Here is a 27,462-nt window from a genome sequence, read left to right as displayed (position 1 = left end):
AGGACGGGCCGAGGCGGAGCGGAGCGGGGCGATGCGCGGGGGCCCGGCAGCGGGCGGGGCGTGCGGGCACCTAAGGGGCAGCTCCCCCGCGCCGGCTTGCAGCTGACGCCATGGACCGCGGTCCCCCCAGCCCGGCCTCCCCTCCGCGGGGGATGAACCCCGTCCGGCGGCCCCTCGGTCCCGGCAGCGGGGGCTTGGACGTGCTGCGCTGCCCGTGCTGCCTCCTGCTCCTCAGGGAGCCGGTGACCGTCTCCTGCGGCCACTCGTTCTGCAAGCCGTGCCTCGCGGGGGCCGTGCCCTCCCGCTGCCCGCTGTGCCAGGACGGGCTGAAGCTGCTGGGCGTCGGGGGGCTGAGGTGCAACGTGGTGCTCTGCGGGCTCCTGGAGAAGTGCGTGGAGCCGGAGAGCCGGGTGGCCTGGCTGGTGACACGCGTCCGGGAGTGTGTCGCACGCGGCGCCGCGAGGGAAGCGCTGAGGATGGCTCAGAAAGGGGTCGAGCTGGGTAAGCACCGCCGGGCCCAAGGAGCTGGCGGGGAGGGGCGGGGGGTGCGGGCTCCGGGTGCGAGGCAGCCCCGCAGCCGAGACCGCGGTGCGCAGGCTGTGCTTGTGGAGCCGGCGGGGACCCGCGTGGGTCACTTTGTCCCAGCACCTCGGGGCCCTCCGAGCCTGCACGGCGCAGAGCTGGGACACCCGGCGTGCTGCAGGCGCTGGAAGGAATGGGGACAGGGGGATCCAGCTGCTGGGCATTTCTCCCACGTCCACAGGTGTCCCAGGGTGATGGGAGCGGGCAAGTGGCCGGGTAAGCCCCGCTGCGCATCCTGGGTGCCAGGGCTGCAGGCAGGGCAGGACACACAGCCCGAGTCTCGTCGGCCACACGCTTCTGGTGTTAGCGAGCAGCTGCCAACAGCTTCGTGCATCTTCTGTCCTGGCAGGGTCATACGAAGAGCTTTGCCCAGGGAGGTGGCCGTTATGTACAGGGGTTGGGACGTTTCCAGTCTGGGACAGACGTGTCCTTTCCCCCAGAGCCCAGCGAGGACACAGCCTTGGCCAAGCTCCTGCACCAGCCCCGTGGCACAGGGCAGGGTGTCCTGTGTGCCGCCCACGCCCCCCACTCGGCCCCCATCTGCGGCCGGCTCTGGCCAGACAATTGCCTGCAGGGTCCGGATCGGGCCCGGGGAGGGGTTGGTCTGCTTTAATGTGTGGTTGTAAGTGGATTTCTTGAACAATAATGCTTAAATAAAAGGGGTTATATAATGTGTCTGAAGCAGGGGGTTGGGGTAGTGGAGGCAGAAGGTCCTTTCTCTGCCGGTGTTTCTATGACAGCAGCCAGCTCTCCTCCCACGGTGCAGACACTTATTCATCGCCCGCTGTGAGACAAGTGCCAGAGGTTCAGCATATGCCTGGAGCTGAAGGGCTAAGCGGGCTGGCCGGTCCTGGCACTGGCAGCAGAAAGCAGGTCCCTTTATGCAACCTCCCGAAGCATCCACTCGTCCCGTCTCCTGCGCTCCAGCACAGAGGCACGTGCAACGGGTCTCTCCTGCGGTTGTCCTTATTGCCAGGCTCCTGTCTGATTGGGGTGTACATCTCTCTTTAAAAAGCCTCTGAGTATAAAGAGGAAATAGCACGAGCCCTGTCCTCTGTCTTCCCTGTATGCTCCATTCCCCGAAGGACAGGGGAAGTCTGGCTTAGGGCAACGAGGAAATTGCAATCACAGCTGCAGCTCCAATAAACCGGCGCTTGCTGTGCAGCTCGGGCTCAGCCATGTGGGCGGTGCTTTCCGGACGTGTTTTCCAACTCCTGCATGCTGCTTTCTGGCTGCACAGCCCCTTACAGGCTGCCCTTCGCTTTCAAACCCAACCACTGGTAAATGTTCCACACGGGAGAATGTTTGGAGGTGGTATTTTGTGGTTCAGTCTTGTAGTGCATGCCAATTTGCAGTGCTCAGCCCAGCCCACGGAGCAGCTCTTTTTGCTTGGGAGAAAAGAAATTGTCAACATTTTATCAGCTGTTTTTCTAAGTGAGCAAAAAAAAAAACCCACCAAAAGAAAAAGAAACGCTGCAAGGCGTAACACAGGAGGCCTCCTGTGCCTGGAGGCTGGGGAGCACCGTCAGTCACTCGCCGGCCGCGGGGCCGCCAGCTGGCGTACGTCCCTGATGTCTAATGATATCATAGATCAAAAATAGCTGAAGCAGAACAGAAACGCACAACTCATAGGCTTGTTTTACACATCTGTCTTTCGCCCAGTCGGGTGCTTTATTGCTGGGCTGTGCAAATGTTCAGATGGGTTTCCCCCACATGGAAATAAATAAACCTCTAGACTTTGTACCCATTTATTCTTTCCTACCTGTTGTTAGGGACTGGAATATTTCATCTCTGGGTGCATGCTTGGGGGATGGTGTACTAAGCAGCACGTTCCCACGTTCCCTGACTCTAACCCCGAGGTCCTGACTAACATTGTAGATAAAAATGAGCTCTAAAGGGTTGGGTGTTGCACTCAAGAAGAGTAGCCAGTGTGGCCCTTGTTGCAGGAGCAGCTAGGCTCTGCTGCTCTCTGCGTTACAGTTGGCACCAGGTACAGAGCAAGGTCTCCCTGTGCTCCATGCAGGGCACAAGGAGGTAATAGCTGTGGCAGTTTCCTCGTCTGTGATAAGAGATGCCAGCAGATGGGTGGGCACCTGAGCATGGTCCTGGGGGGACAGGCAGGCGTGTGGGCAGATGCCAGCCTCCTGCACTGGGCTGGCACAGGGCTGCTGGTCCAGACCTGCACTTCCCAGGCAGAGCTGCGTCTGCATGGTGTTTGAACCAGGGCAGGAGGAAAGGCTGTTTGCTTTAGGTACTTATAAGTGTTAATGAAGTCCTCTCTCAGTCTTCCCTTTTCTCAGCTCAACAGCCCCAGATCCTGCAGCCTTTCCTCATAAGAAGAATGTCCCAATCTCCTGATTGTCTTGGTAGCCCTCCGCTGGACTCTCTCCAGAAGTTCCCTGTCTCGCTTGAGCTGGGGAACCCAGAACTGGGCACGGTACAGCAGATGAGGCCTCACCAGGGCAGGGCAGAGGGAAAGGAGTAATTCATGATACAAGGTTGGCCTCAGAGCCAGCATCGTGCAGGGCCACCACCTGTGCTACCTGTGCGGGTCCTACCATCATGCTGTGGGGAGCCAGGAGCCAGGGGGGACCTGTGTGGCACTGGAGGCCTCCTCAAAGGAGCCAGGGAGCAGTGGGTCCCCAACTCTAGCTCTCGGCAGCTGTTTGCCATGCTCAGCGTTGGGGAACAGCAGGGCTGGGTCCACAGACCTGTTGCCTTAGCTAGAAAGCTAGCACAGCACTGGATGTAGGTCACCTGCATGGCAAGCTGTGATATAACGGGGTGGGTCTGGGAACCTCTGCAGTTCAAACCCACAAATGTTACCACACATGGTTACTCCATCAGCGTTGGCTTTTGGGGTGCTGCTGAGGCAGGAGAGAAGAAAGTCTCACTGCCAGTTGTTTAGGAACAGGCAGGAGTGATGCTTGGGGTGTCAGGGCCAGCAGTGCCTGTGGGAGCTGTGTCCCCCACCACTGAGCTCCCATCAGTGACATCTCACTGATGAGACACTGGATGCTCAGTTCCCCCGTTTTGGGAAATCTCAGCGTTTTCTCATACCTGGAAATCCTGTCACGTGGTGGGGGCAAATCCTTGCATGCACCTCCAGATTTCCCCTCTGGCTCAGGAGGTCAGCGGCAGCCTTTAGGAATTCAGGTGTCTGTAGCTGCAGGCTTGTGTTGTTGTGGCTCTGCTGGGTGAATCACTGTGGCAACAGTCCCTGTAGGAACTGCGAGTATGGTGCAGCTGCATCCCAAAAGGATGGATGAGAACCCAGATCCCAGCATGGCTGAGCCTCGGGACAGTGGTGAGGCTCCTTGTTGGGGGAATATAGGGAAAAACAAAGACCCTCAAAGAGTTTAAAACTAGGTATTTAGGGAAAATAACTTCCTTGAAAGGCCTGTGAGGCCAGTGACTCCTGCTGAAGAGGATCGTGGGTGCTGGCCATGGTCAGCCTGGGGCGGTGCTGCAGGGGCTGTCCCCCTGTGGTGGCATCTCCCCGGGCTCATCCAGCCTCGTGGCTTCCCTGTGGCCCGATGACAGGAGTGATGACATTTCTCTTTGCAGCCCCGGACTCAAGCTCCCTGCGGCTGTGCCGGGCAGAGGCGTTGGCAGCGCTGGGGCAGCACCGGCGGGCCCTGGAGGACCTGGATGCTGTGTGCAGGGCTGAGCCTGCAGAGCATGAGGTGAGCGTTGGCTGGCTGCACTTGGAGCCAAATCCTACTCTCTGGCAGCAGTTTCTCCCGTTCCTGGTTTCTTCTAGCCATTGGATTCATCCTGCTTGGAAATACACTTGCCAGGCCCAGGAAGGTGTAGGTCCTGAGCTGCTGAGCTGGCCTTGGAGGAATCAGGCTTGGGACCTTGCTGGCTGATTTGTGAAGCACTCGCTGGCAGTAGTTTCGTGGCTTCAAAGACAGAAGCCCCTGACTCTTTCTCTAGGTCTCCGTAGGGTTTGTTTGCTTGGCTTTTGCAACTGCTGCATTTTGGGAGAGCCCTGTTTAATGGGCACCTGACTGCAGGTGAACCTGCAGCTGAGCATGAGAGCAGTGATGTGTCTGGGTGCTTTGGCCTGGGGTGGGAGCAGGCAGGAGGCTTGGAGGGAGCTGAAGGGGCGTGTGCTCAGTTGTTCACTGTTACGTAGTCACCACAGGTTTTTTTTTGCTCTGCAGGGCTTCTTCATGAAAGGGAAGGTGCTTCTGGAGATGGGACAGAGAGCTGAAGCCCTGTTGGCGTGGGAGCACTGCCTGACCCTCAGTCCTCATTTCCACCCTGCTCGGAGAGAGATGGAGAAGGTGTGTGGGCTGTTATGTGATGGGGTCCTGTGCTCTTGCATCGCACAGGGAGAGGCCTTTGTCCTCTGAAGGACTCGTATCCGTCACGGTCACGCTGCTCTGGCCAGCAGATCAAGGATCAAGGCAAGTTTGGGCCTGATCCAAAAGCCTCCCCATTGCTCCGATGCAGGTTCACCTGTGAAGAGAACTTCCCTTCCTCAGTTTGTATCTTCAGGTCTCAGGTTTTGCCTGATTTAGATGCTGATATGTCCTGAGCTGGGCTTTGAGACTAAGCAGCCATCTGAAAACTGCCAGTGTCTTTTCAGCAGGTGATTTCAGGCCAGTCTACCAAAATCACCATCATTGGTGGGGCCTCCAGCAGTGTTTCTGGCATGGGGACTTTGAACCGTGAATGGGCACTTGCCCTCCAGGAGGGAGAAGGCAGGGGAATGGGGAATGACCTTGTCCCCCTCCACAGCTCACTCCCGTCCTGCCCTTTATGGGTGATGGAGAATATGGCTCCCAGCCCTTATAATACACCATTTTATTCACTGCCTCATGATGCTTTCTTCCTTACATGCTGCTAAGGCAATGTTTTGACAGAAAGCTCAGCTAGCACTGAAACAAGTGATCCTGAGGTGCCCTGTGGTGAGCATGAGGCAACTTTGGGGAAAGAGGGAGCCTGGAAGCCCAGACATCTCCCTGCTTCCTTCTTCCAGTGCCCCCGATCCCTGTGTTCTCCTTGCAGATCCTCATGGGAGAGGATGCTCCTCAGCCATACAAGGCTGCTACGCACCTGGGAGATGCTCACTGGGGCCTGACTGGTCCCCAGGTCAGTGGAGGGAGCACTAGACTCCCATCAGCTTCCACACAAGCTCAGGTAAGAGAGCCTGTGTGATCCGAGTCTGCAGTGGGACTTAATGTCCCTTTGGGACATCCCAAATTGGGTGTTTTCAATGATGGGAAAGGAGGTATGATAAGGGGAGGCTCTACAGGACCTACATGCACATGGTTGCATGCTGGGATGAGAAGCTGCAGGTAATGGAGGGTGGGAGAGCAAAGACACCAGGAGAGTTGGTGCTGTCGAGACTGGGGAAACTCTTTCTGTCTCCCTTCCTCTCCCAGTTTTACTCTGCAATACTTCTGGTAGGGTTTTAGACTCTCGTTGTGATTAAAAGACCCAAGTCACACAGCACTTAGAAAATAATAGAAAATGTCTGTTTTAATGTTTTGGGTTTTTTTTTAATCCAAAGGCCACATTTGAGAACATTTAGACCTCTAGCAGCAGTTAAGGAAAGCTCTTTGCCTCCTGAAGATGAATGTGTCAGGTTTGGAGAGAGGGAAAACCAAAGACAGTGGTCTCAGATACACCCAAATTCCAGGTGGTACACCTGGACAGAGGAAAGCCGTGTTTTAACCATGCGATGAACAGGAATGTCATCTGCTGTCTTGCAGATGCAGGGTGGTACCATACTGCAACACACCAGAAAGCCTCCTGGTGCCATCAGGCTTGGTAGGACAGATGGGGCTGTGCATGCAAAGGGAGATTTTGGGCTTGATTTTGTCTTTGCTGTGCCTAGGATGAGGAGGGAAAGCCAGCAGATGGCGGAGGGGATGCTGGGTCTGAGCTCATCCAGGGGACCCTTTCCCAGCTGGGGCAGCAGCAGGAGCTGGAGACTGCAGCAGAGAGGGTGGTAGGTGAGTGTCATCAAAGGTACCAAAATCTCGTCTCATGCAAAACACTCGTTTCAAATCCATTTTGGCACTGAAAACTTAGTGTTTGCACCGTGTGCCAGCTCAGCAAGCAGATGTCCCAGGGGCACAGGATGGGCAGCTCTGGGCAGCACGTTTGCTGCCTCTCACTCATTTGAAGAGGGTCTGGTCTTCCTGTGTGGAGTCAGTGAACTTACACAAACTTTTGAATCCAGCTTGGCAAAAAAGTTCTTTCTAAAGCCAGACAACACTTGTTCCCTGTGTGGAGTCAGGGACAGGCTTCCTTTCATTCCCATGAGTTTAGATTTAGTAAATTCCCTTGAGAAGGACATGATGAGAAGCAGTTCCTCCATTGGCATTCACTTGTTGTGAGCTTCCAGCCAAATGGCTGCCACATACCTGAGTTTGCATAAAGCAGTGCTAATGACTCATGACAGGTCTCCAGAGTCCTGAGGCATTCTTAGGTCAGTTCACCTCCCAGTGCCTCAATTTCCCTGCCTGCAAAAGGAGGTAGGGAGATACCACCTTCCTCTACCAAGTACCGTGAGACCTACTGGTTTAAAAGCTAAGGATGAACACAGATGGGTAATAGAGGGGTTTAAGTCACATTTCCCAGTGCTTTTGGTTTTAACTTTCGAAGCGTTTTGTGCAGCAGTTAACTACTTACACCACAGAACAAGGTCACAAACCAAAGATTAATTTTCAGTATTGACATGGGAGTTTGTCTTCTCTTTCCTTCTGTTTTTATCACTAGATAACAAAGAGGAAACAGCAGGAGCAAAGTGCACCCAGCCACGCCTCGGGGAGCTGCTGAGCATATCTGACTTGGAGTGCTCCCTCTGCATACGGTGAGTTCTCTGTCAGGGGAGCTTTTAGGATGAAGAACTAGCACCTGCTGGGTTTTTTTTCCTGGTGTGGATGTTTCTTCACATCTTAATAGCAAACTCAGTCTCCAGTGCTGCTGAAACGTAGGTTTCAGTATAGATAAGAGATAAGAGGGGGAGAGAGAGATGTGGTTTGCTCTGCCAGACTCTTGAGAGCTCAGGTCACCCTGTCTCGGCCCACAGCATCATTAGGTCTGCATTGCCTGGGACATTGGTGTGGAGGTGGGCATGTTCAGTGGGGGCAAAGACTGAATACAGTGGTTGTGCTTTGTAACTGAAGGTTGGCACAGGAAGGTGTTGCCCCAGGGAAACACCATCTGTGATGGGGGTATTGCAAACCCAGAGGGGAGCATTTCTGAGCTCTGTGCCCCAAGTTGGAATTGGGGACCAGTTAGAGCCCGTGTCTGCTGACCCAGGGCTAGGGAAGGGCTGTGTGCAGCCATAGGACATGCTGAAACCAGACTGTTATTTCTGGCATGTCCCAGGATCTGGAACAGTTGTGCAAGCAGCTACTGGCAGAGAGTTGGGTGTTGCACCACCAGATGTGCATGATGGTGAAGGTCTCCTGTACGTCAGCTTTTTCCAGGTCTGGGCATGGCACAGCAGAGTGACACTGGGGAGAGAGAGTTTAAGGCTCTATGTGATCTGAATAAAGTGAATTTAGGTCTCTTCTGAGAGTAGCAAAACATTATGTTCAGGAGGGGTCAGGGTTCAGTGATAGCAGAGCTTTCCTGAGATTTTCATTCCATTTCTGGTCCTGGAGATACCTGTGAGCAATCCCAGTGCTTGCAGTCAACTGTGCTCTGGGAGCGGGGGAAATGGAAGCACTTACCCATCACTGCCTTTTGGGTTACACACCACTGTGGAAACCTGTCTGGAAGGTGAGGAACTGCAGCCTTGCCAGCACCAAAAGGTGCAATGTATGTACTGATGGGGCCTATGGGGAACCCAAGGGATGGGCAGCACTGCTTAGGCCTGGGACAGTTCTCATCTTACATCATCCTGCAAGTCTGAGTCCAGACTTGTAATTAAAGGAAGAAGCCAGTTAGTAACCTTTGCATTTAATTAACAGGAGTTTTGAGCAGAGCTTAGCCAATGCAGCTTTAGTGAAGGTGAGTTGCCTAGGCAGGGCTGCCAGGGCTTGGAAGACACCATGTGAGTTAGCTTTCTGTGGCATCACGTGCCTGCAGCATTGCTGTCTTCACTGCAGAATGCTGATGAAGGCAGCAGATTTCCCTTGAAACGGTAGGATGCCTGGGAAATGTCTTGTTCCCGACGGAAGCAAAACCTCTTGCTTTCAGCAAAGTAATTCAAGGAAGATATAGGTACAAAGCTGGGGATAGAATGGCTTTGCTCACCCCGACCTACTCAAGCCTTGCAGGACCAGACCGGACCTCTGCAAGTCCCTGAGTGCTTTGTGGGACCTCTGCATCGTGGGGCTGACACCAACTGGGGTTTCCAAAACAGAGTGCTGAGCCAGGCCTGGGGAACGTCAGGGTCAAGGGCACGCAGGCCTGTGAGCAGAGGCTCTGTGAAGTCTCCTGTGCTCCTTCCCCTGTGCCCCTCTGTGCAGCCCATTGACTCGATCCCCTTGCAGGATGTTCTTCGAGCCGGTGACGACGCCGTGCGGACACACCTTCTGCAAGGAGTGCCTCGAGCGCTGCCTGGACCACCGGCCCAGCTGCCCCCTCTGCAAACAGAGCCTGAGAGAGGTGAGGGCCTGTGTTCTGCGGGAGGGAGCTTGAGGGAGGGCTGGGGAGCGGTTGCAGCTGCGTGCCCGGGCCTGGGGTGGGAAGGTGTGATTCTCTCATGTTAGCAGCTCCCTGGCACGGTGGCATCAGCTCTGCTCGTGTGGGAACGACCAGACAGTTGGTAATGAGGACCAAGAGATTAATTTCCGCAAGATGCCACAGTGATTTAGTGAGATTGTAAACAAGATTGAGAGAGAAAGAAAGAAGCAAATGCTAATTACTTTTAAAAATGGAAATGGATGAAAAACCTGCTAGCCTGGAGATTTGATTTAATCTTTAATGAAAAGGGATTCAGATGAGACCATCAGGGAAATTAGGTTGTCATACAAGGGCTGCATCACTGTCAGAGACAGGACGCTGCATTGGACGTGCCCTGAGTCTGAGCTGTGTCTGGAGGTCTCGGTGGAGCTGACATCCCATCCTGCTCAATGGCTTGACATCCCCCGATAGGTTTTATCCCTGACTTTCTCTGGTCTAAAATTACCCTCAGCTCCAATAAAAGTGAACGTGATTCAGAGCCCGTCAGGGCCTCAGGGCTCCCCCTCTGCTCTACTCCAACCTATTTCTGGGTCTAATTTCTTTTAGTACTTGAAGGCTGGAAGCTACAGCCCCACCGTGCTGCTGCAGGACATCATGGTGGCCACCTTCCCTGCACAGCTGGCTGAGCGCCGGGAGCTGCACCGGGCTGAGATGGCAGAGCTCTCCAAGTAAGCAGGGCCCTGCTCTGGTGTGTGCATGTGTGGGTGCACAGGGGCTGAGCCTGGCTCCGGGGAGGCTGTCCACATGACACACCATTGCTCTAGCTTGGGGTTGCTCAAGGGATGTCTGTCTCACTTGTAGGACTGCTGGGTGGGTGCAGGTGGGACCTATGGGGCATCTGGGGATGAGGGAACATCTCTTCAAGGAGCTGTTTTGTGGGCTGAGTCTGTCCTTGGACTCTTGATGAGCCAAGTGGAAGCTTTGGTGGTGTTCTCTGCTGGACCATCACTTGTTGAATACATCTGGTTTGGGGCAGCAGCTGAAGCAGAGCCCTTGGGATGGGATTTGCTCTGGTTGGTTTCATTGTGGTCTCTCCTCCTGTCCCTCAGCCTGACCAAGAACATCCCCATCTTCGTATGCACAATGTCCTTCCCAGGCGTCGCCTGCCCTTTGCACGTCTTCGAGCCTCGCTACCGCCTCATGATCCGGCGCTGCCAGGAGACCGGCACCAGGAGCTTTGGCATGTGCATATACGAGAGTGGGAAGAGGTGAGCTCCTGAGCATGGCCTGGTTTGTCCCTGTCTGCCCCAAATGTCTGAACTGAGTACTTCAGAGAGGAGGAACTAGATGCAATTTCCTATCCCACTGCATCCCGTCGATAGAATCAGCAGGGAGGTGGCGTGTTCCCCACACAGCAGAGGGAAATGCGATCTCACTGCCTCCTGGCATTGTGCCATCTCAGGCAAGGGATGAGGCCAGGGCTGGAGCTGGACAGAGCAAGGAGTGGCTGTTAAATATGGTGGTCTGGAAGCAGCTTCTGGCTCAGAAGGTCTCTGAACTCCACGGTTCCCTGTCTGTGACCTTCACCTCCTCTTAGTGAGCACTTGACAACTGCCATATTTCTCACATTCTGTCCTTAACAAGCTGTGAGAGAACATTGGTTTGTGTTTGCTGCGGTGTGGCCACCCTTGTATTCCTGTGGCACCTCCAGATCGCAGATGGGCTCAGTCTCCAGGCTCCTAACCCAAGTACTCTGATAAATACCTGTATCATAGTATCATTTTGGTTGTTAAAGCCCTTAAATATCATTGAGTCCAACCACTAACCTCACACTGCCAAGCCCACCACTAACCCATGTCCCTCAGCACCTCAGCTACACAGCTTTTAAATATCTCCAGGGATGGCGACTCCACCACCTCCCTGAGCAGCCTGTTCCACTGCTTAGCAACCCTCTCAGGGAAAAAGTTCTTCCTGATCTCCAATCTAAACCTCCCCTGGTGCAATTTGAGGCCATTTGCTCTTGTCCTGTCACTTGTTACTTGGGAAAAGAGACTGACCCCCACCTCGCTACAGCCTCCTTTCTGATAGCTGTAGAGAGTGATCACGTCTCCCCTCAGACGCCTTCTTCAGGCTAAACGGCCCCAGGTCTCTCATCTGCTCCTCGTCAGACTTGTGCTCCAGACCCTTCATGAGCTTTGTTGTCCATCTCTGGGCACACTACAGCACCTCAGTGTCTTTCTTGTAGTGAGGGGCCCAGAACTGGATTTGCATGACACATCCTTCCTGTGCTCCAGTCCCGTTCAAGTGAAATGAAATAAGTAACGTTTTCTGGGCTTTGGGAGGATGTCTCTGCAAGGAGTGGTGCCTTCAGAACCACTAGGCATCAGGACAGTATGAAGCCCTAAGTTATTTAGCATAAGGCAGATCCAAGGGGGTGTGGACAGTGTGCTCTCTGTTCCCTGCCCTCTTAGCAGCAAGAGGTAACTCAATGGTGTTGAGTGAATCTCTGAATTTGCCTCATCCCCAGCCAGCTTGTTCTGGGCTTTGAAGGTCATGCCTCCAGGAGAAGTAGGTCTCTCAGCACTGGCATCCCAGCTGAGCCTCTCTTTTCTCTCCCTGGCTGCCTCCAGCTTTGCTGACTACGGCTGCGTGCTGGAGATCCGTCGGATCGAGCTGCTGCCGGATGGCAGGTCCCTGGTAGACACCATCGGCCGGCGGCGGTTCCGGGTGCTGAGCCGTGGACACAGGGACGGCTACAACACCGCCGACATTGAGTACCTGGAAGACAAAAAGGTGAGGGCAAGGCCAGGGCAAAAGCCCCTGCTGTGGTGGGATGCTTCATGGACACCCACCTTCTTTATCCCTCCGCACAGGTGGCTGGAGAGGAGCTGCAGGAGCTGCAGTGCCTGCATGAAAGCACCTACCGCCTGGCTCAGCGGTTCTGTGAGCACGGAGACCTTGCTTCCAGGCACATCTTGGTGCAGCATGGGCCCCTGCCAGAGAAGGAAGAGGATATCCAGGTAATGTCTCAAGGAAAGGGATGCTGTGAATAGAGAGGGTACCAAGAAAGCCTCTGAAGCAGTGCCCGTTCCCTTGCGCTAACCACGCTGCTTCCCCGCTCAGCTCCTCCACAAAGATGAACAAAGCAAGCCCTGTTTTTCACTCCCGTTACCAGTTCTGCCTTCTGTCTCCCAGAGAGATGGTAGGGCTTCTTTGTTAAAACTGTTTAATGTTTCTTTATAGTTTTAAACTGTTCTTGGAAACTGAGCACTGAATTTTAAAAGCTTCCCTGGAGTCTCTTCCTAAATGAGAAGCAAGAAACTGAACTGTCTGGATTTGAAAATGTTTGGGAAAAAAAGCCCAAACAAATGGGCAAAGAAACGAACCCCCACAGCTCAGCAACTCTGTGGTCTCCTTTCTCATTATGTTCCTTTGAGATGGCCTTTGAGATTGTCATAGAGATGCTAAGGGGGCAGGATTCACTTTGCCTATGAAACTGCTCTGACAAGTTCAGATCCTGTAGAAAAAAAACCCACCCAAATCCCTAAATCTAGTTTTCACTCCTTTTAGGAGCCTTTTCTGGCCTGGATGGTTACAAATATGCTCTCGCAGGCTGTCTCTGGCTGAGGCTCTCCTGGCCAGCAGTTGCATCAATGCTGCGCTCAGAATTGCACAATAACTTCTCCTCCTTCATCTGAATCGAGCATTTCCCTCTTAGTTTGGCTTGGGTTTTAAAAAAGCTGGTTTACAAAAGCACTGCCCAGTGATTGGGTCTTGCCTCTTGAGAGGTGATAAAGCAAATGCCCCAAAGACACCAACCACGCAGGACTTGTCCCCAGCTCACGAAAAGCGTTGCCTTAAACAAGGAAACACACACGGTATGTCTTTGTCTCTTTAGTGCAGACTTTTTCCCAGACACATCTATGTCTGGAGACTCCCTGGGGAATGCTAGTCTGGAAATGAAATGAGTTTATTGTACAGAGGAACACGTTAGCCAAAGCTGGCATTGCCATCCTGACAACAGCACCTGCTTCCCCTCAGCGATGCTGCCCGAAGGCCAGGCATTCACCTCGCGGTGACTCGGGGGGTGGTTCTCTCCCTCTCTCCCCTCCAGGCTTCAGCAGACGGCCCAACGTGGTGCTGGTGGCTCATCTCCATCCTGCCCCTTGACCCATCCTACCAGCTGAACCTCTTCTCCAGCACGTCTCTGCGCGCGCGCCTGACGCAGCTGCAGCGCATCCTCACGGCTCTGCTGCAGCAGCCGCCCCCCGCGCCCCCGCCCCAGCGCGGCCCCGTCTGAGCCCCCCGGGCCTCTGCAGGGGACACCTCCAGCCCCTCGGGCTTTCTCTGTGTGTTGCTTCGTGGTTTTGCTCCCCCTGAAAGTGATCTTAGCGATGGGCTGGGCATCCTCTGCCCAGCTCGGTGCGGCAGCCACACCACACCATCCAAGCCACTTTTGGGAGCTGCTCAGTGATGTGGCTGTGCTGGAGGAGGGGGCCTGGGATGGAGACCTGGGTCACATCTCAGGAACTAAACACACTTTCTGTGTGTCTTCAGTGCTAAGGAGGACTCATCTTAGTGCAGAGATTTGGGGAGGTTCTCCTTCCCCTCTACGCTGCCCTGCTGAGGCCTCATCTGGAGTCCCGTGTCCAGTTCTGGGCTCCTCAGCTGCAGAGGGACAGGGAACCACTGGAGAGAGTCCAGCACAGGGCACCAAGATGATCAGGGGACTGGAGCATCTTTTGTATGAGGAAAGGCTGTGGGAACTGGAGCTGTTTAGTCTGGAGAAGGGGAGACTGAGGGGGCTTCTCATTAATATTTGCAAATACCTACATGGTCAGGAGCTTGGGCCGTCACTTTTTTCTGTTGTATCTGGTGACGGGACAAGGGGTAATTGAAAGAAGCTGGAACACAAAAAGTTCTGTTTAAACCTAAGAAAACAGGCTGCCCCGGGGGGTTGTGGGGTCTCCTTCTCAGGAGGTTTTCAGAACCTGCCTGGACGTGTTCTTGTGTGACCTGATTTAGGTGGAGCTGCTTTGAGCAGGGAGGTTGGAGTAGATGATCTCTGAAGGTCCTTTCCATTCTGTGATTGTGATGCTGTGACAGTGCCAGGATCCCCTCTTCCTCTTGGAAAGCCAGCGTAGGATTTTTGGTAGATGGGCATGTTCCGTGTGACAGATTTTCAGGCTTGGGAGAGGTGGCACTGGGGGGCAGAGAGCTCCCAATGGCTTTCCCCAGCTCTGGCAGCTAATGGCTCTGCCTCTACTTACAAGTTTTGACTTCATTTCTATTCAAACGGGAAGAAAGGTTAAATTAAACAACCTGAAGCCTGCCCCAGTGCTGCTCATAACCACCTCCGTGGCCACACAGAGGGGATGCTGCTGTCTGAACATGCCTGTGTCAGGACCTCTTCCTACTGCAGTGTGTGGTGCTCTGCCGTGTTCACTGTGCCAAGCTCGCCGGCTGCGTGCCCAGGCCAGGGCTGCACTGGAGCCTGCTGGCCACTTCTCTGCCTGTCAGCTTCACTGCCATGAAGTGCCATGGGAATGGGGATTGGGCAGTGTTGGTGCTTTTTCCTCCACCTAAAGGCTGCTGTTCACAAACCCATCTAGGTTCAGGTTTCAGAGTTGGACCTGAGGTCTGGAAGGAGTCGGTGCTGTGAGGGAGTTAAGCCTGGAAGTCACTTTGTGAGACTTCCAGCTCCCTGAATAGTGCAGTTTTCCCATGTTCAGTGTTTCTTGTGAAGTTTCTGCCTCCTCAGGAGAAAATCAGGATCTGAGCTGAGACTGGATCCTTGCATCTGAGGCCCAGAATGGTTCAGCATCCTCCAAAAGAGCACAGAGTGATGTCAAAGGGAACTGAACCTCCAGAAAGCCAGGGAGGGGGCAGGACCAGGGACTGAGGCTGTGAGCCCTGCATCAGGGAGCAAGTGCCTGTCTGCAAGTGCCTGGCTGCTGCTTGTGTTTAGACACAGGGAAAAGAGTATCCCTCTGGACAGTCCAAACTTTCTGCCCTGGAAATCCTGAAGGTTTGGGATCATCCATAATTTCAGTGGCTTTGGGCTGAATTTTAGGAGTGATACTCACTTAGGGAGTTGTTAGACTAACATTGCTTCCAGAATTTTATCCTTGCCTTTCCCAAAGGCTCCACACACCATCTATGGACTCAGTGGGCTGTTGGATGTGTGTGTGGGAGAGAAAATCAGGTTGGGGTGACATTGCTCCTTCCTGCACAGGTTGCTGAGCTGAGCCCAGGCAGGAGGCTCTGGACACAGCTCTTGAGTGGTCCCTTGCCCAGGGCTACTGCCTTTCCCCATCCTGCTCCCTCCAGGAGCAAGAAGTCTCAGCTCCTCCTCTCCAGCAAAGTGCCTCCCTGGAGTGACATTCAGGGAGAGGTCTTGTGCCCCAGGGACCATAGTGAGAGCACAGGGCAACTGAGGGCAACTCAAAGTTGAATCTGCTCCTCTACCTTTGAGCAATGTCCTCCCCCACTTTCTGGGTCACCGTGACTTCTGTCAAGGGGCTATACCCCTGGGATGCTGGGTTGGAGTGGGCAGAGGTAAGCAATGGAGGGACATCTTGCAGTCCTGGGGTGAGAGTGTGCAGGTGGCAGGACATCCCTGAAGTTTGGGAAGTGCCTTTCTTTTCTACAGGGTCAATGTGAGCTCACCCAGTGACACCCTCCCCCAAGCCCCTCACCTATGCCCCGAGCTGCCTGTTCCCCAGGCAGGAGTTCCCTGGGCAGGTGAGTCCCTGCAGCAAGGGAGAGGCAGGGGGAGATGCAGGACCCCTGCACTGGGGCAGAGCCAGGGACCAGAGCCACATCTGCCTGGCTGCATTGGGAAGGGGCTTGTGCACATCCCTCTGGTTTTCTTGGAGTGCCTTTGGGGTTTGTGTTAGTATCTTTGCTCTTTGAATTAATTTTTCTTCCTGGACACTGAAATAAAGACTTTTGTCATTGTTTTGTTGCTGGTGCTTAACTTTTAGCTGCTCATTGATTAAAGTGCTTGGGTTTTAGGGGTACATGGAGACGTGACACCTTGGCCTTCAGACAGCAAGTTAGATGGGCACAGTGAACACAAAGGTAGATGGCAACAAGAGAACAAAATAAAGTGCTTTTGCTTGCAGAAGGTGAGCATGTGAGCTAAGGCAGGAGGGACAAGCTCCTGCCTGCCATTGCAGCTAAAGGCTTTGGGGAGGGATGAGAACCAGATTACCTGTCTGGTATAGATGCTGACTAATGTGAGATGACCCTGGAGGGTGTCTGTCCCTCAAATGCTGTGGAGAGCATCTGTGCTTGTCTCACCTTTGCAGTCAGGGGCAGAGGGCCTTGAGCTGGGAACAGTTTTGCCTTCAGTAGGGATGTGTAACAATCCAGGGAGACATGTATGGGCTTGAAGATGAGAAGATGTCTCTGAATGGAGAGCGAATGGTCTTCAACTCCAAGCATGGGGATGTCCTCCTGGGACAGCTCTCATCTGTCCGTTGTTCCTACCTCACCTCTTTGCTCTGCCTCCCAAAGATGCCACAAACCCAAGGGCAAGAAGGGAACTTCTGCCCAGCTCTGCTTTGCACCCTGCCTGCAAACCTGGAACAGCTTTAGGAGAGAGGCAGGAGGCTTTAGGAGGCAGAAGGCTCACGTCATCTGCGATGGTGGATAACCCTAGAGATCCCATGCCTCGGAGCAGGGTCTCTGCCAGGCCATTAATAACCAGCTTCATGAAGACTTTTTCCTTGAATTTCACCCCCCAGCAATTCTCTACAGAAACAGCCATGCTCTGGTGAAGTGCAGCTGTGTGATGTGACCAATGCCAGCCCCTTTGGTGGCTCTGGCAGCCCAAGCCTTGTGCCCAGCCACATGGCTAATGCCTGTCTGTGTGTCTGGAGTGCAGAGCTGGTGCTGGATCCCTTTGCTGTATTGTTCTGCTCCCACTAGATGTCAGGAAGAGGCTGAGTGCGGGTGAGGAGGGAGGCACAGTAGAGTGAATATGCAGCATCTGCCACTGCCTGAGCCTGAGCTGTGCTTTACACTCCCCCAGCCCTCAAACCAGCCCTGATTCCACACAGTGGGTAGGGCTGGGCTGCCTGAGCTCTCCATCAGCACAGTGAGGCTGGGGACCAAGTGCATTGCGTGGCTTGAGGCCGCCTCTGTTGTGGGTGCACAGTCTCTTCTTGGAGATCCTTTCTCCACTCTGGCCAGGAGGTCTTATGTGTCCTCTTGGGGCTGGAGCAGAGGAGGAGGTTGTTCTCCTCCCCATTCTCCCTGCTGGTCACAGCCTTGGCTCAAAGGTGGGAGATAAGGCAACTTCATGTCCTAGCTGTGTGGCATGTGGCATAACAGAGTCCCATAGCCCTTTGCAAAAGCAGACCTGGCACCTTGCAGACTCACTGGGATGATGGGCTGCTTCAGTGAGCAGCTGGGATCTGGATGGAGGCAGTTGTGAGGGATTCTCAACCCTGCCCCAAACGTGCACATGAGCAAGGGAGTCCCAGCAGGTGGGACTGTGAGGTGGAAGCTGGGCTTGTTACCAGTTCCCACCAAACCATCCTCTCCTGGGATGCTCTACTCTTCAAGGCCCATTTTGGGCAGCTTTTGGACGCAGGCTGCTGTGACCTCACTGTCTGTGGGGACACAGAGGACTCAGGGCAGACTCAGCTCCTTCGCTGGCTGCCAGGTCTCGTGCTTCACTCTGTCGTCTATCATGAGCCCACGGAGAGGCCAGATCTGGTCCTGCCTGGCGTGGCTGGGTCTGGCAGCTACAGGCATTTCCAGCCTCCCTGCCCCAGCCTCAGTGGTAGCGTGCATAGCAGTTTCACACACAAATCAGCAGCCAGAGCTGTGAGGAGATGGGCCCGTCTCTGCATAGGCTACTGGGTGGCACCTGAGGCATGAGGGGAGGTGAGTTGTCCAGCCTTGTAGCACACGAGGTCCATCCCACCTGCACTGCTGCACTTTGCTTTCTGCTCTCAGATTTGTTTCCTTCTGCTGGGATGTATCCTGCTCCTGGATTTTACATCCCTGGGGAGGTGTAAACCAGAATGAGCACTGTCCCTGCCCCCCCATCCCAAAGAGCATCCCGCAGCTCCTCCAACCTCCTCTCCAAAACCACCATTTCCTTTCTTCCTTCCTGTTTGGCACCTTCAACTTGAGACATCAATGGCAACTTCCCTCACCTAATAGTGTGGGCAAGCAATTAGCTAAAGAGGCAAGTAATTAATACAGCAGGTGTCAGGCTGTGCCTCGTCTTTCTTTAACAAATGGCGCATTTCCAAACTAATCAGACCAGCTGGTACTCGAGATAGTGAAAAATCAACACAAGATCCTTTAAACTAGCGTCTTCTCCTCCAGCAAAGCCACACTTGCACTGGAAGAGGAGCACAGTATATGTTAAGGTTAATGAGGGTGGGAAGAAAAGGGAGAAAAGCAGCACGTATTTTCTGTTCCCGTGTTTAGCAATACCTCCTGGTGCAGTGAAAGACTGGCCGTGTTGCTCCTGCTTGTTTAAAAAAATATAAAGGAAAGCGATGAAGACAGGTGTGCCATCGCTTTCAAGGAAAACTCACCCATGGGATGTGTTCAAAGATGGATAACGACAAGTGATGAAAAAAAGCAACTCAAAACCCGCTGCTGGAGAGGTTGGAGTAGCAATTGCCCACTCCCCTGAAGAGACGGCCCCATCCCTTCCTCTGGCCAGGCTGTGTTTGCTGTTTGTAGGGGGCAGAGCAGAGTCATCACAGGATCATAGAATTGCTTGGTTGGAAAAGACCTTTAAGATCACTAAGTCCAACCACAAACCTCACACTACCAAGCCCATCACATATCCCTCAGCACCTGGGCTCGTGACTTTGGAATATCTCCAGGGATGGTGACTCCACCACCTCCCTTGGGATGGTGATGTGCTGAATGTAACCCAGAGCAGAAATCAAGCAGCAGCTGTACAAATGGCTTTGCCTCCTGTTTGGTGGCATTTTGGGTGTCTCAGTGGCGCGTCCCCAGGCTGTGCTGCACATGGGAACAGTGCAAAGCTGGCCCTGGTCCGAGAAGGAGCAGGAAACCTGTGAAAATACGTCAGGCAGAGCTGTCTCTGCATGACCATAGGTCATTTACACCTATAGTAAACAGATTTACTGAGACAGGCTTTTCCTATAGGCTTTATAAAACCCATTTGGGCCCATCACACCAGTGATGCAATGGATTTTCAGGACCATCTTTCAGCCCTCTGAGATGCACCTGGAGCAGGAATTAACCCCCCCCTAGTGTGTGACTGTCCCCTGTCTTGTGACAGTGACACACCTGAGGCTGAGCACAGGGCAGAAAGTGCAGGATTAACCCCAGCACCGCTCTGTCCAGCCCCTGCCATGGCAGGATCCAGGTCCAACCATGTCTCTGGATGGCACAGTGATGAAGAGAGACATCATTTCCTGGACACGTTCCTGTGTGACCTGATGGAGGTGAACCTGCTGTTGCAGGGGCTTGGACTAGGTGATCTTTAGAGGTCCTTTCCAACCCCTACCATTCTGTGATTCTGTGGTTTCACAAAACAATTTCAGCCCAGGAGAAATATTTACCAGACTGATTAAACATCAAGGAAACGGGAAACTTGTTTAAAAGTACAGATCTTATATAAATAGAGCATTATTAAAATAAAATGTGACTTTTAGCAAGGACAGCTCTCTCAGCTGTGCTGTGTTTACCTTAATTGTTTCCCTCCATTAATTACGGTCTGAGAGGGAGACTTGTGCAAATTGAAATAAATTAATCGAATTTGTTTAGAGTTTTGTGTGGCTGGCTTATGGGGATTGCAATTAAGCCAGTATGTTTGGGGTATTAAATTACATTGCCTAGATCTGCTCTTCCCTTTTCAAGCACCGGGAACGTGAAAAGGCAGGAGTCAGTGACAATTAGAAGGTAAACAGGCAGTGCAAGCAATGGTTGCTTTAGCTTCTATGCTTCAAGAATTTCACTCCTTGCAAGCACTAAGGCTCTTCCCTTAATAAGTGCAGCCCAGCTCTGTGTAATGAAAAAGGGGAGATGGTGGAGACCGGGATGCATCTCAGCTCTGCTCTGGCAATGGAAACAGAGGCGTGGGTGAGAGTTTAGTCTGATTCTCCAGGAAAATTAGGCTACGTGACTCAGCAGCTTTGCGTTTGTTCTTGCTGGTTCCCACTAGCAGCTGCCCAGTACCACCCACGTTTGACACAGAGGAAAAGGCTTCCAGATATATCGAAGTCCTGACAAGGTCTGTGAAAACAGAATGAGATAGAGGAGAGAAATGCATCTGCCAGTGGAGAGGGGAAGGGGATGCTCAACCCTTATTAGACACCAGAGAATCTTTGTCAGAGTCTTTTTTCAAGAGAGGTGTTTAAGAGGAAACCTGGCTTCACTGGTGTTGTCCATGACCTGTTCTGCTCTAATCTTGTCTCAAACCAGACAGATGAGTGGGCTGTGCAGCAGTTTCTGTTGAGACCATCCAGCCTCGTGGAGAAGCGTCACCAAACTTTGAGAGGAACTTCAACACAAAGTAAGGAGAAAGGTGCATTTTCCTCCCTAGAGAAAACAGAAACTTGGGGAAGAGAAAGAAAGAATAAAGAAAATTCCAAAGTGCTGCCCACCCAAGATGACTCCTTGAGGACAATGGTTGCAGCAACAGCTCAGGCAATGGGGCTAGGCAGGTGCTGAGGAGGCTGCACCGGAGCTGGGGGGGATGAAGAGCCCCAGGGAACCTGTGTTTCAGGCACACGACCAGAGTGTAAGGCACTTGATTCCCTCTCTTCTACCCTATGGCTCATTTATGAAACCATAGAGGGTTCGAAACTTCCTGTCACTTCTCTGCAGATCCCTCTACCTCTCCTGCTGCCCTGAGCCATCCTCAGTCCAGTAGATTCATTACTGGCTTAGTGTTTGTGTTCCTAGTAAGACAAAAATCATCCCTCATGCCTCAACAGGAGTAGATTCCTGTGGGAAACCTTGTTGGCATTGCTGTGTAGAACAGCCCTACATGATCCTCACCTCCTCCCACTGTACTGGGCACTACTGGGAGGGCAGAAGGACGGCAGTCTCTTCCTTGGTCGGAAACACAGGGTGGGCAGGGGTGCCAGGGACAAGCATTGGCTGGCAATGTGTTCTGTGCAAGTGAACCTCTTCACCTGCCCGTTGCCTGTGCCCAGATGATGTATGGAGTGGTTGGGCTGCAATAGGATTTCTACCCACAATATTGGCTGGATGATAAAGGAGTCTGTCTGCGGTGATAATTGCACCATAAATAGCGCTGGGTTCGGCAGTGACGAGTGAGCCATTAGAAACCCTCACCCTCCGAATTCCTCCCACTTCCTTCCATCTTCCTGACTGCTAACAAGCTGGAAGAATAGCTCTTTGGTTTTTACCAGCCACAAGAGGTTTATTGCACTCAGATGCAGCTGGGCACCTTCCTCCCCATAAATCTTAACAGTGAAAAAGGAAAGAGGAGGGAAAAAATTCAGTTCAATTGGGTGATTACTGAAAAGCAGCAGGTGGGGCTGTATCATGGTGTGGCTGTCCCTCTTGGTTCTCTCTGCTGCAAGGATAGTGCCACCCAGCTCCATCCTCCAGACTTCCTCTGGCTCTTTTGGGCACTCTCAGGTGCCTGGGGATAACCATCCACTTTGGTCCACTGATGGAAACTGAAAACCTGCCAGCTAACCCCAAACACTGAAATATGAGCTGCCCAAACTGGAGAGTGCTGTAAAAGTCAAGGCTGGAAAGAAATAAAATCAATATGAGTAGATTGGAAGCCCTTTCTGGCTTCTTGCTTTTTGAATCTGCAGAAGGCATGTGAGCACTTGTCTTTTCTTCCTGAGAAAAAGCTGGGAAATGGAGATACTCTAAAGTGCCCTTGAACTCCAAAAGACACCTCAAAAACAGGTGCTTTAGCCTTAAAGCCTCTTACGTTAGGATTTCTCACTCATATAAAACTCAAGTGCCCCTGAGCTCCGTCCTCTGGGCAGGTTTGCTCCCTGGTTATGGCCAGCCACCAGGTACTTTGGGGAGCATGATGTAAATGGAAAAAGTATCCAGGACTGAATGGAGGCATCTCCTCATGGACTTTTATTAACAGGTCAGCAAATTGCTGCTGCTGCTCTTCTTTTTCTTATATGCAGTGCCCTGTTTTGCCACAAACAACTGAAAGATGGACACAAATCCTCTTTGTGACCCTGGAATGCTTGAAAGACCCTTGTCAAAGTAAATTTTGAGGAACCATAGACTCATAGAATGGTGAGGGTTGGAAGAGACCTCTAAAGATCTTCTAGCCCAATCCCTTGCTAAAGGAGGGTCACCTAGATCAGGTCACACAGGAACGTGTCAAGGTGGATTTGGAAACCTCCAGAGAAGGAGACTCCACACCCTCCCTGGGCAGCCTGGGCCAGGGCTCCCTCACCTGCATAGCAAAGAAGTTTTTCCTTGTGTTTAAGTGAAACTTTTTGTCTTCCAGCTTATCTCTCCTAGCCCTGTCACTGGAGACAGCAGAAAAAGTGTTGCCTCATCAGAAACAGTGTTGCCCCATCCTCCTGACATCCACCCTTTAGATACTTATAAGTGTTAATGGGGTCCTCCCTTAGTCTTCTCTAGGCTCAGATGGCATGGTGTACCCCAGATGCTGGGAAAATCCCGTTCTTGGTTCCTAGGTCCCAGCTCAGACCAAGAGGTGATAACATCCCATGGCAGACAGCCCCAAGCAGAGGGAAATGCCTGACTACTGACAGAACTACTCAGTTGTGTTCCCAAAGGGCTGGAAAACTTATGTCTATCAGAGAAATGGGATTTAGCCTGTCTGTCCCCCTTTGTGTCTGCCTCTGGGAAATGGCTTAAGTTGTTCTTATGCCTCTGGCCAGGCTTTAACTCACGGTCTCAGCCCCTTCACCGTGCCCCTGGCTGCACTCTCTGCTGCACAGCAACGTTGTGGCTGGTGGGGCTGGAGTGTGTGGCCACAGCATGGGATGCAGATAGGGTCATTAGGCTGGTGCCAACTCCTGGCTGCAGCTGGTGTGTGCTGTCAGAGCTCTTTAGCAGTGGGTTGGGAAGCTGGGCTGGCAGAGCAGCCTCTGCTGACAGGCACCTCGGGCGCTGCTGGCAGGACGCGGTTCCCCGCTCTGCCGCTTCCAGGCTCCTTTGGAGCACAGACCCGAGGGGATCCCTCAGGGATCAGTTAGTGGGCTGCCTGCATGACCACTCCTGACATCACTCTGACTCACTGACATCACTATTGCTTTTCTAGGAACATGAATAGATATATATTTTTTTAGAGTTTTGAAGGATCCAGGAATAAAGGGGGAAAAAATGATTCTTCCTGGCTACTTTATAAAGCTGCCACGAATAACTGCAGTAGGAGGAAGGCAAGTTTTATTCTGAGGTGGAAAAAGAGATGTGTAAAAAGCAATTTTAAAAGATATTGAATAGCCTTGAGGGACATCCATCCCCAGTGCCCACGTTGCAGCAGGACCCTTCAGCATGGAGGGATGGGCAGTGCCCAGGGTCACACCGGCACGTAAGAAGGGCAGCTCTTTCCTTTCTGTGTGCATTGCAATGAAGGCTGCTAAGCAGGCACAAGCTTTTCAACTCCTGTACAAATCCATAATCTCCTCCAAACCTTCCTCTTCTGCACACACAACATATCCAAAGGCCAAATACAGAGCAGGATTTTTCTCCTTTTTTTTAAACCATTTTGGAGTGTTTGAAGCAAAAGTATTTACTCTGTTTAAGCTTTGGATTTGCAAGTTTAAAGCTTTCACAGTTCCAGGTGCACCCAAAAAGATAAGGGAGCTAGAAGGTGCACTTCTGTATTTAAAAATAAATAAATAAGGCTGAGATTAATTCAGAGCTACTTCTTAATACTCGGCATTTCTCCATTGTCCACTACTATTATTACACTGACCTGGCCTAAGCTGACACGGGATAGCACAAAGCCCTTCAAACTGCAAAAGCAATGACCAGTCTTCGGCTCTGTCTTTGCCTCTCATTTTTCTTTTTCCTCTCCACGTCCCTGTAGCTGTTGGCAGAATTGAGGGCAGCGATTTTGCAGCCTCGTGGGCGGGAGGTCCCTGTTAATGAACACCACAAAGGAGGAAAGGGTGGGTGGGCAGCGTGGGAGGGAGGCAGTTTAGGAAGATATAACAACCGCTTGAAAATGCCAGAGATCCTGAAAGCTTCAGACCAGGGAGGGAATGACAGGGCAAAGCTGCACTGGCTGCTGCAACGGGGCTCCTCCTCTGCGGATGCCAAAAGCTGTGGCACAGCCAGCATGGCACAGGATATGCTGAGCATCACATCCCCTTTGCAGACTGTTACTGGGATTCCTGGCAGGAGCTGAAGAACCCGACTTCATAAACCACATCCCAACATGTACTTGGCTGGACACAGGGGATGAAAACAACCAGATGAGGCTTTTAAAATGTAATGAGACTGAAGAAACAGCCTGGGAGTCGAGTTATCTGTGCTGTGCATGACTCAGTGGAAAGAGGCAAGTCAAGGCTTTGTGGAAGAAGCTTTGACAGGGGGGCTGAGCCCAAGAAGAGATTTATCAAGTACCAAGAGCTGCCCAGACATGGCTATTCTTGGCTATTCTGATGGGAGGGAGATTACTACTTGCAGTTCTTCAAAATGAGCTTTGAGGCCATTAAACAGCCTGTAGCAACAGTGGCTCAGCTTCATTCAGCAAGCTTGGCACAGGGGTGGATTTCTGTGAGGAAAAGTGCTCTGGGCCTGGAGCAGCAAGACATCCTGGTGGGAACCGCGCTGGCCCCCACTCAGTGACAAACTGGGTCTCCTGAGCTCTGTGCCCTGCTTCTGCCCACTCTTTCCCTGAAAGCAGGTTCACTTCTGCCAGTTGAATCAGCAGCTCTTCCTGCTGGTGATGGAAGTCCTGTCCAAGGGAGGGCGGCGGGGCAGGGAGCTGGCACACAGCATCGTGCCGCTGGCATCCCACATCATTGGTGAGGGCACGTGGCTGGTGCACCCACAAGTCTGCTCTTGGGTGGCTACAGCAACTGCACCTAATTCTTGGCACCCTCCCCCCACCCCCAAAACAGGCCCACATAACATTTCTACAGTTGCAACAAATGAAATCTGTGGTTTGGACCTGAAGTAACCTGTCAATGTCGGTCTGCCTGGGGGAATTAAAGCTTCATGGAAACGATGGTGGGATTTAGGCCAGGTCAGGAAAAACATACAGACTGAAAGTTATCAGCTTCCTTGTCTTTGCTTTTGAAAGTAATTCGCTGCATTTTATTTTGTCAGCTTCCTCCCTCTCAAAAGCTCAATACCAACCACAGCAGTGGGTACTGCTGAGCTCTGGCTCTCGGGCAAATCCTCTCGCCTCCAGGGAGGTGGAAACTAATCAATGAGGAATATGAAACAACATGAGAGCTGCAATGATTTCACATTTCCCACAAAGGTCAGAGTCCCCTGGCAGCTCCCCGATAACACTGAGCTGAAGGTGGCACGGGGAGATGACATATCTCAGAGATAAGCTCTCATTCCTCTGTTTTCTGCAGGACATGTTTTCTTATGTGATGGAAAATATCCTGCTGTTGAGCAGGCTCGGGCTGGCCAGGCTTCTGGGCTTGTGCTAGACTAAGCTCCCTAGGTGCTGGTGAGGAGCCTGCTCTGTCTGAGCCCTGGGTTTGAGGTGTGGGTTTGAGTAGGTATAGAGTCCCACTGCAGTGCACTCCTGCCTCATTAACTTTGCTCGATCTGAAAGTCTCCAGAGTTTTGCTGGGAACAGAGTAATGAATCCAGGTCACCTCAGGGGTGCTCAGCAGAGCTGGCCACTGAGATTTGGGATTGAAATCAACCAAGTATAATTCATCTGTCCAACAGCTGCCAGTTTCAGCTTCTTGAGATTGGGGGTTTAACCCAGATTCGGCCCTGGGTCCAAGTCTTGATTTGTCTTTTGGAAAGACTCTTTCCAAAGATAACTGATGTTGGGGTTCAAGGAGGGCTCTCACGACTCACTGTTTGAGGGAAGGTGCACGATGCAGGCTAGCCCATAGGAGCAGCTGTGGCTATTGACATAGGAAAGTTGGTTTTCTCTGAACAGGTCCTTCTATTTGTCTGGCAGCCATGAGAATTTTAAATAATCCCCAGGTAGAGATTAAATTTCTGCCTTGGCACTTATTTTTCTGAGTGATCTGAGCAAGTGATTTCTCTGAGTGCAGGATTTCTGCCTCTGTTATAAGAAGGACAACACACAGTTTTCATTCCTACAGCTGTTAATATGCAGTGACTGATAATGCTTAAGCACCACAGTCAGCTGAGAGACTTCCCTGAGACCAGTAATCAGTTGATCCTTGTTTCCATTCCGACAGCAAACCTGGTTAAAGTCTAACTCTCTTATTTTGAGCGTTACTGGCAGGGCTGAAAAGATGCAGACACAATAGTTCAATCCAGCCAGACTGCTCAGGATTCTTTTGCATTTACGTTCGAGTAAGGGTTTGCAAGAAACCACAGCAATTAGCATCAGGGAGTGAAAGAGAGGAGCGGGAAGGACCTTGAATGGTGCCAAACCACAGCAAGGCACAGCCCACTGGATGGAAACCTGTGGAGCCAGGACATTTTGGAGATTGCTGTGAGCCATTGCATTTTGCATTTCAATTCTTTTTCTCAAGTGCATAGTTAACTGATGGCAGTTGGTCCCCATCAAATTTCTCCACAAGCAGTTTATTGTTAGAAAGGGTGGAAATCAGCAGGTGCTAATTCCATCACAAAGCTCCTCCTTTCCCATCCCAAATCCTCCCATCTTCTGCAGTTGCTCCTCTTAATAAGATTTTGTGTATTGCTGTTGCACCTGATTGCACACCACGGTTTTGATTTTAATGTGCAAAGTTGAATGTAAACGGGACTAAAAAAAGAATCTTAGTAATTATGAAACACTTGAGAGCGTTCTCCCTCCCCAAATTTGTTTGCAGACTCTTCATTCTGCCTGTCTTACACATCCAGCTATTGCAGTCATTTCTTCAGGGTAGTTTGACTCATTCCATATATTTCAGACAAAAAAAAAGGTTCATTAATTCCTATGATTAAAGAGTCAGGACAAAATAACACGTGTTTGCCTTTTCTTTTTTGTTTTCTTTCCTCAATGGGGATGGGAGAAGGAGTGAAAACAGACTTCATTAGACTCAATTCCAAAATGTCAGGCGAAGTTTTGTCTCCTTAGAACCAAGGAGAAGAAGAAATTCTTTTAAATACTGTAACTTCAGAAAAAGGAAAACACACACACTCTCGTGCTTTGACCTGAACGGAATCTGACTG

At 52.1% G+C, this 27,462-nt stretch overlaps 1 protein-coding gene across 8 annotated transcripts; it reads left to right on the top strand.

Annotated features, from left to right (window-relative positions):
• Nucleotides 1-27,252, top strand: LOC104561588 (LON peptidase N-terminal domain and RING finger protein 1). Of its 8 annotated transcripts, none has more exons than XR_009819250.1 (13): nucleotides 1-501; nucleotides 4,150-4,268; nucleotides 4,752-4,874; nucleotides 5,602-5,733; nucleotides 6,434-6,551; nucleotides 7,321-7,414; nucleotides 9,048-9,162; nucleotides 9,787-9,908; nucleotides 10,290-10,448; nucleotides 11,811-11,973; nucleotides 12,054-12,200; nucleotides 20,615-20,701; nucleotides 24,494-27,252. XR_009819250.1 is itself a non-coding variant. In XM_062002269.1 (13 exons), the coding sequence occupies exons 1-13, from the start codon at nucleotides 111-113 to the stop codon at nucleotides 24,538-24,540; spliced, it is 1,821 nt and encodes a 606-aa protein (XP_061858253.1). In that variant the 5' UTR covers nucleotides 1-110; the 3' UTR covers nucleotides 24,541-27,252. The 8 variants fall into 8 exon arrangements, 6 of the variants coding, with proteins under 6 accessions (XP_061858253.1, XP_061858254.1, XP_061858256.1 ...); XR_009819249.1 differs by having other exon boundaries at nucleotides 22,649-27,252; XM_062002269.1 differs by having other exon boundaries at nucleotides 20,611-20,701.
• The last annotated feature ends 210 nt before the right edge of the window (nucleotides 27,253-27,462 follow it).

This window comes from Colius striatus, chromosome 9 (assembly GCF_028858725.1).
Source record: "Colius striatus isolate bColStr4 chromosome 9, bColStr4.1.hap1, whole genome shotgun sequence".
NCBI lineage: Eukaryota > Metazoa > Chordata > Aves > Coliiformes > Coliidae > Colius > Colius striatus.
The sequence above is the reverse complement of the archived record's forward strand: the minus strand, read 5'-3'. Positions and strand labels throughout refer to the sequence as shown.

Bases quoted from the DNA above. Each gene is read 5' to 3' on its own strand.
- LOC104561588 (XM_062002267.1), top strand. From the start codon at position 111: ATGGACCGCGGTCCCCCCAGCCCGGCCTCCCCTCCGCGGGGGATGAAC. The intron at 5,734-6,433 runs GTAAGAGAGCCT...TGCTGTGCCTAG, and splicing joins CAGCTTCCACACAAGCTCAG to GATGAGGAGGGAAAGCCAGC. The intron at 10,449-11,810 runs GTGAGCTCCTGA...GGCTGCCTCCAG, and splicing joins ATATACGAGAGTGGGAAGAG to CTTTGCTGACTACGGCTGCG.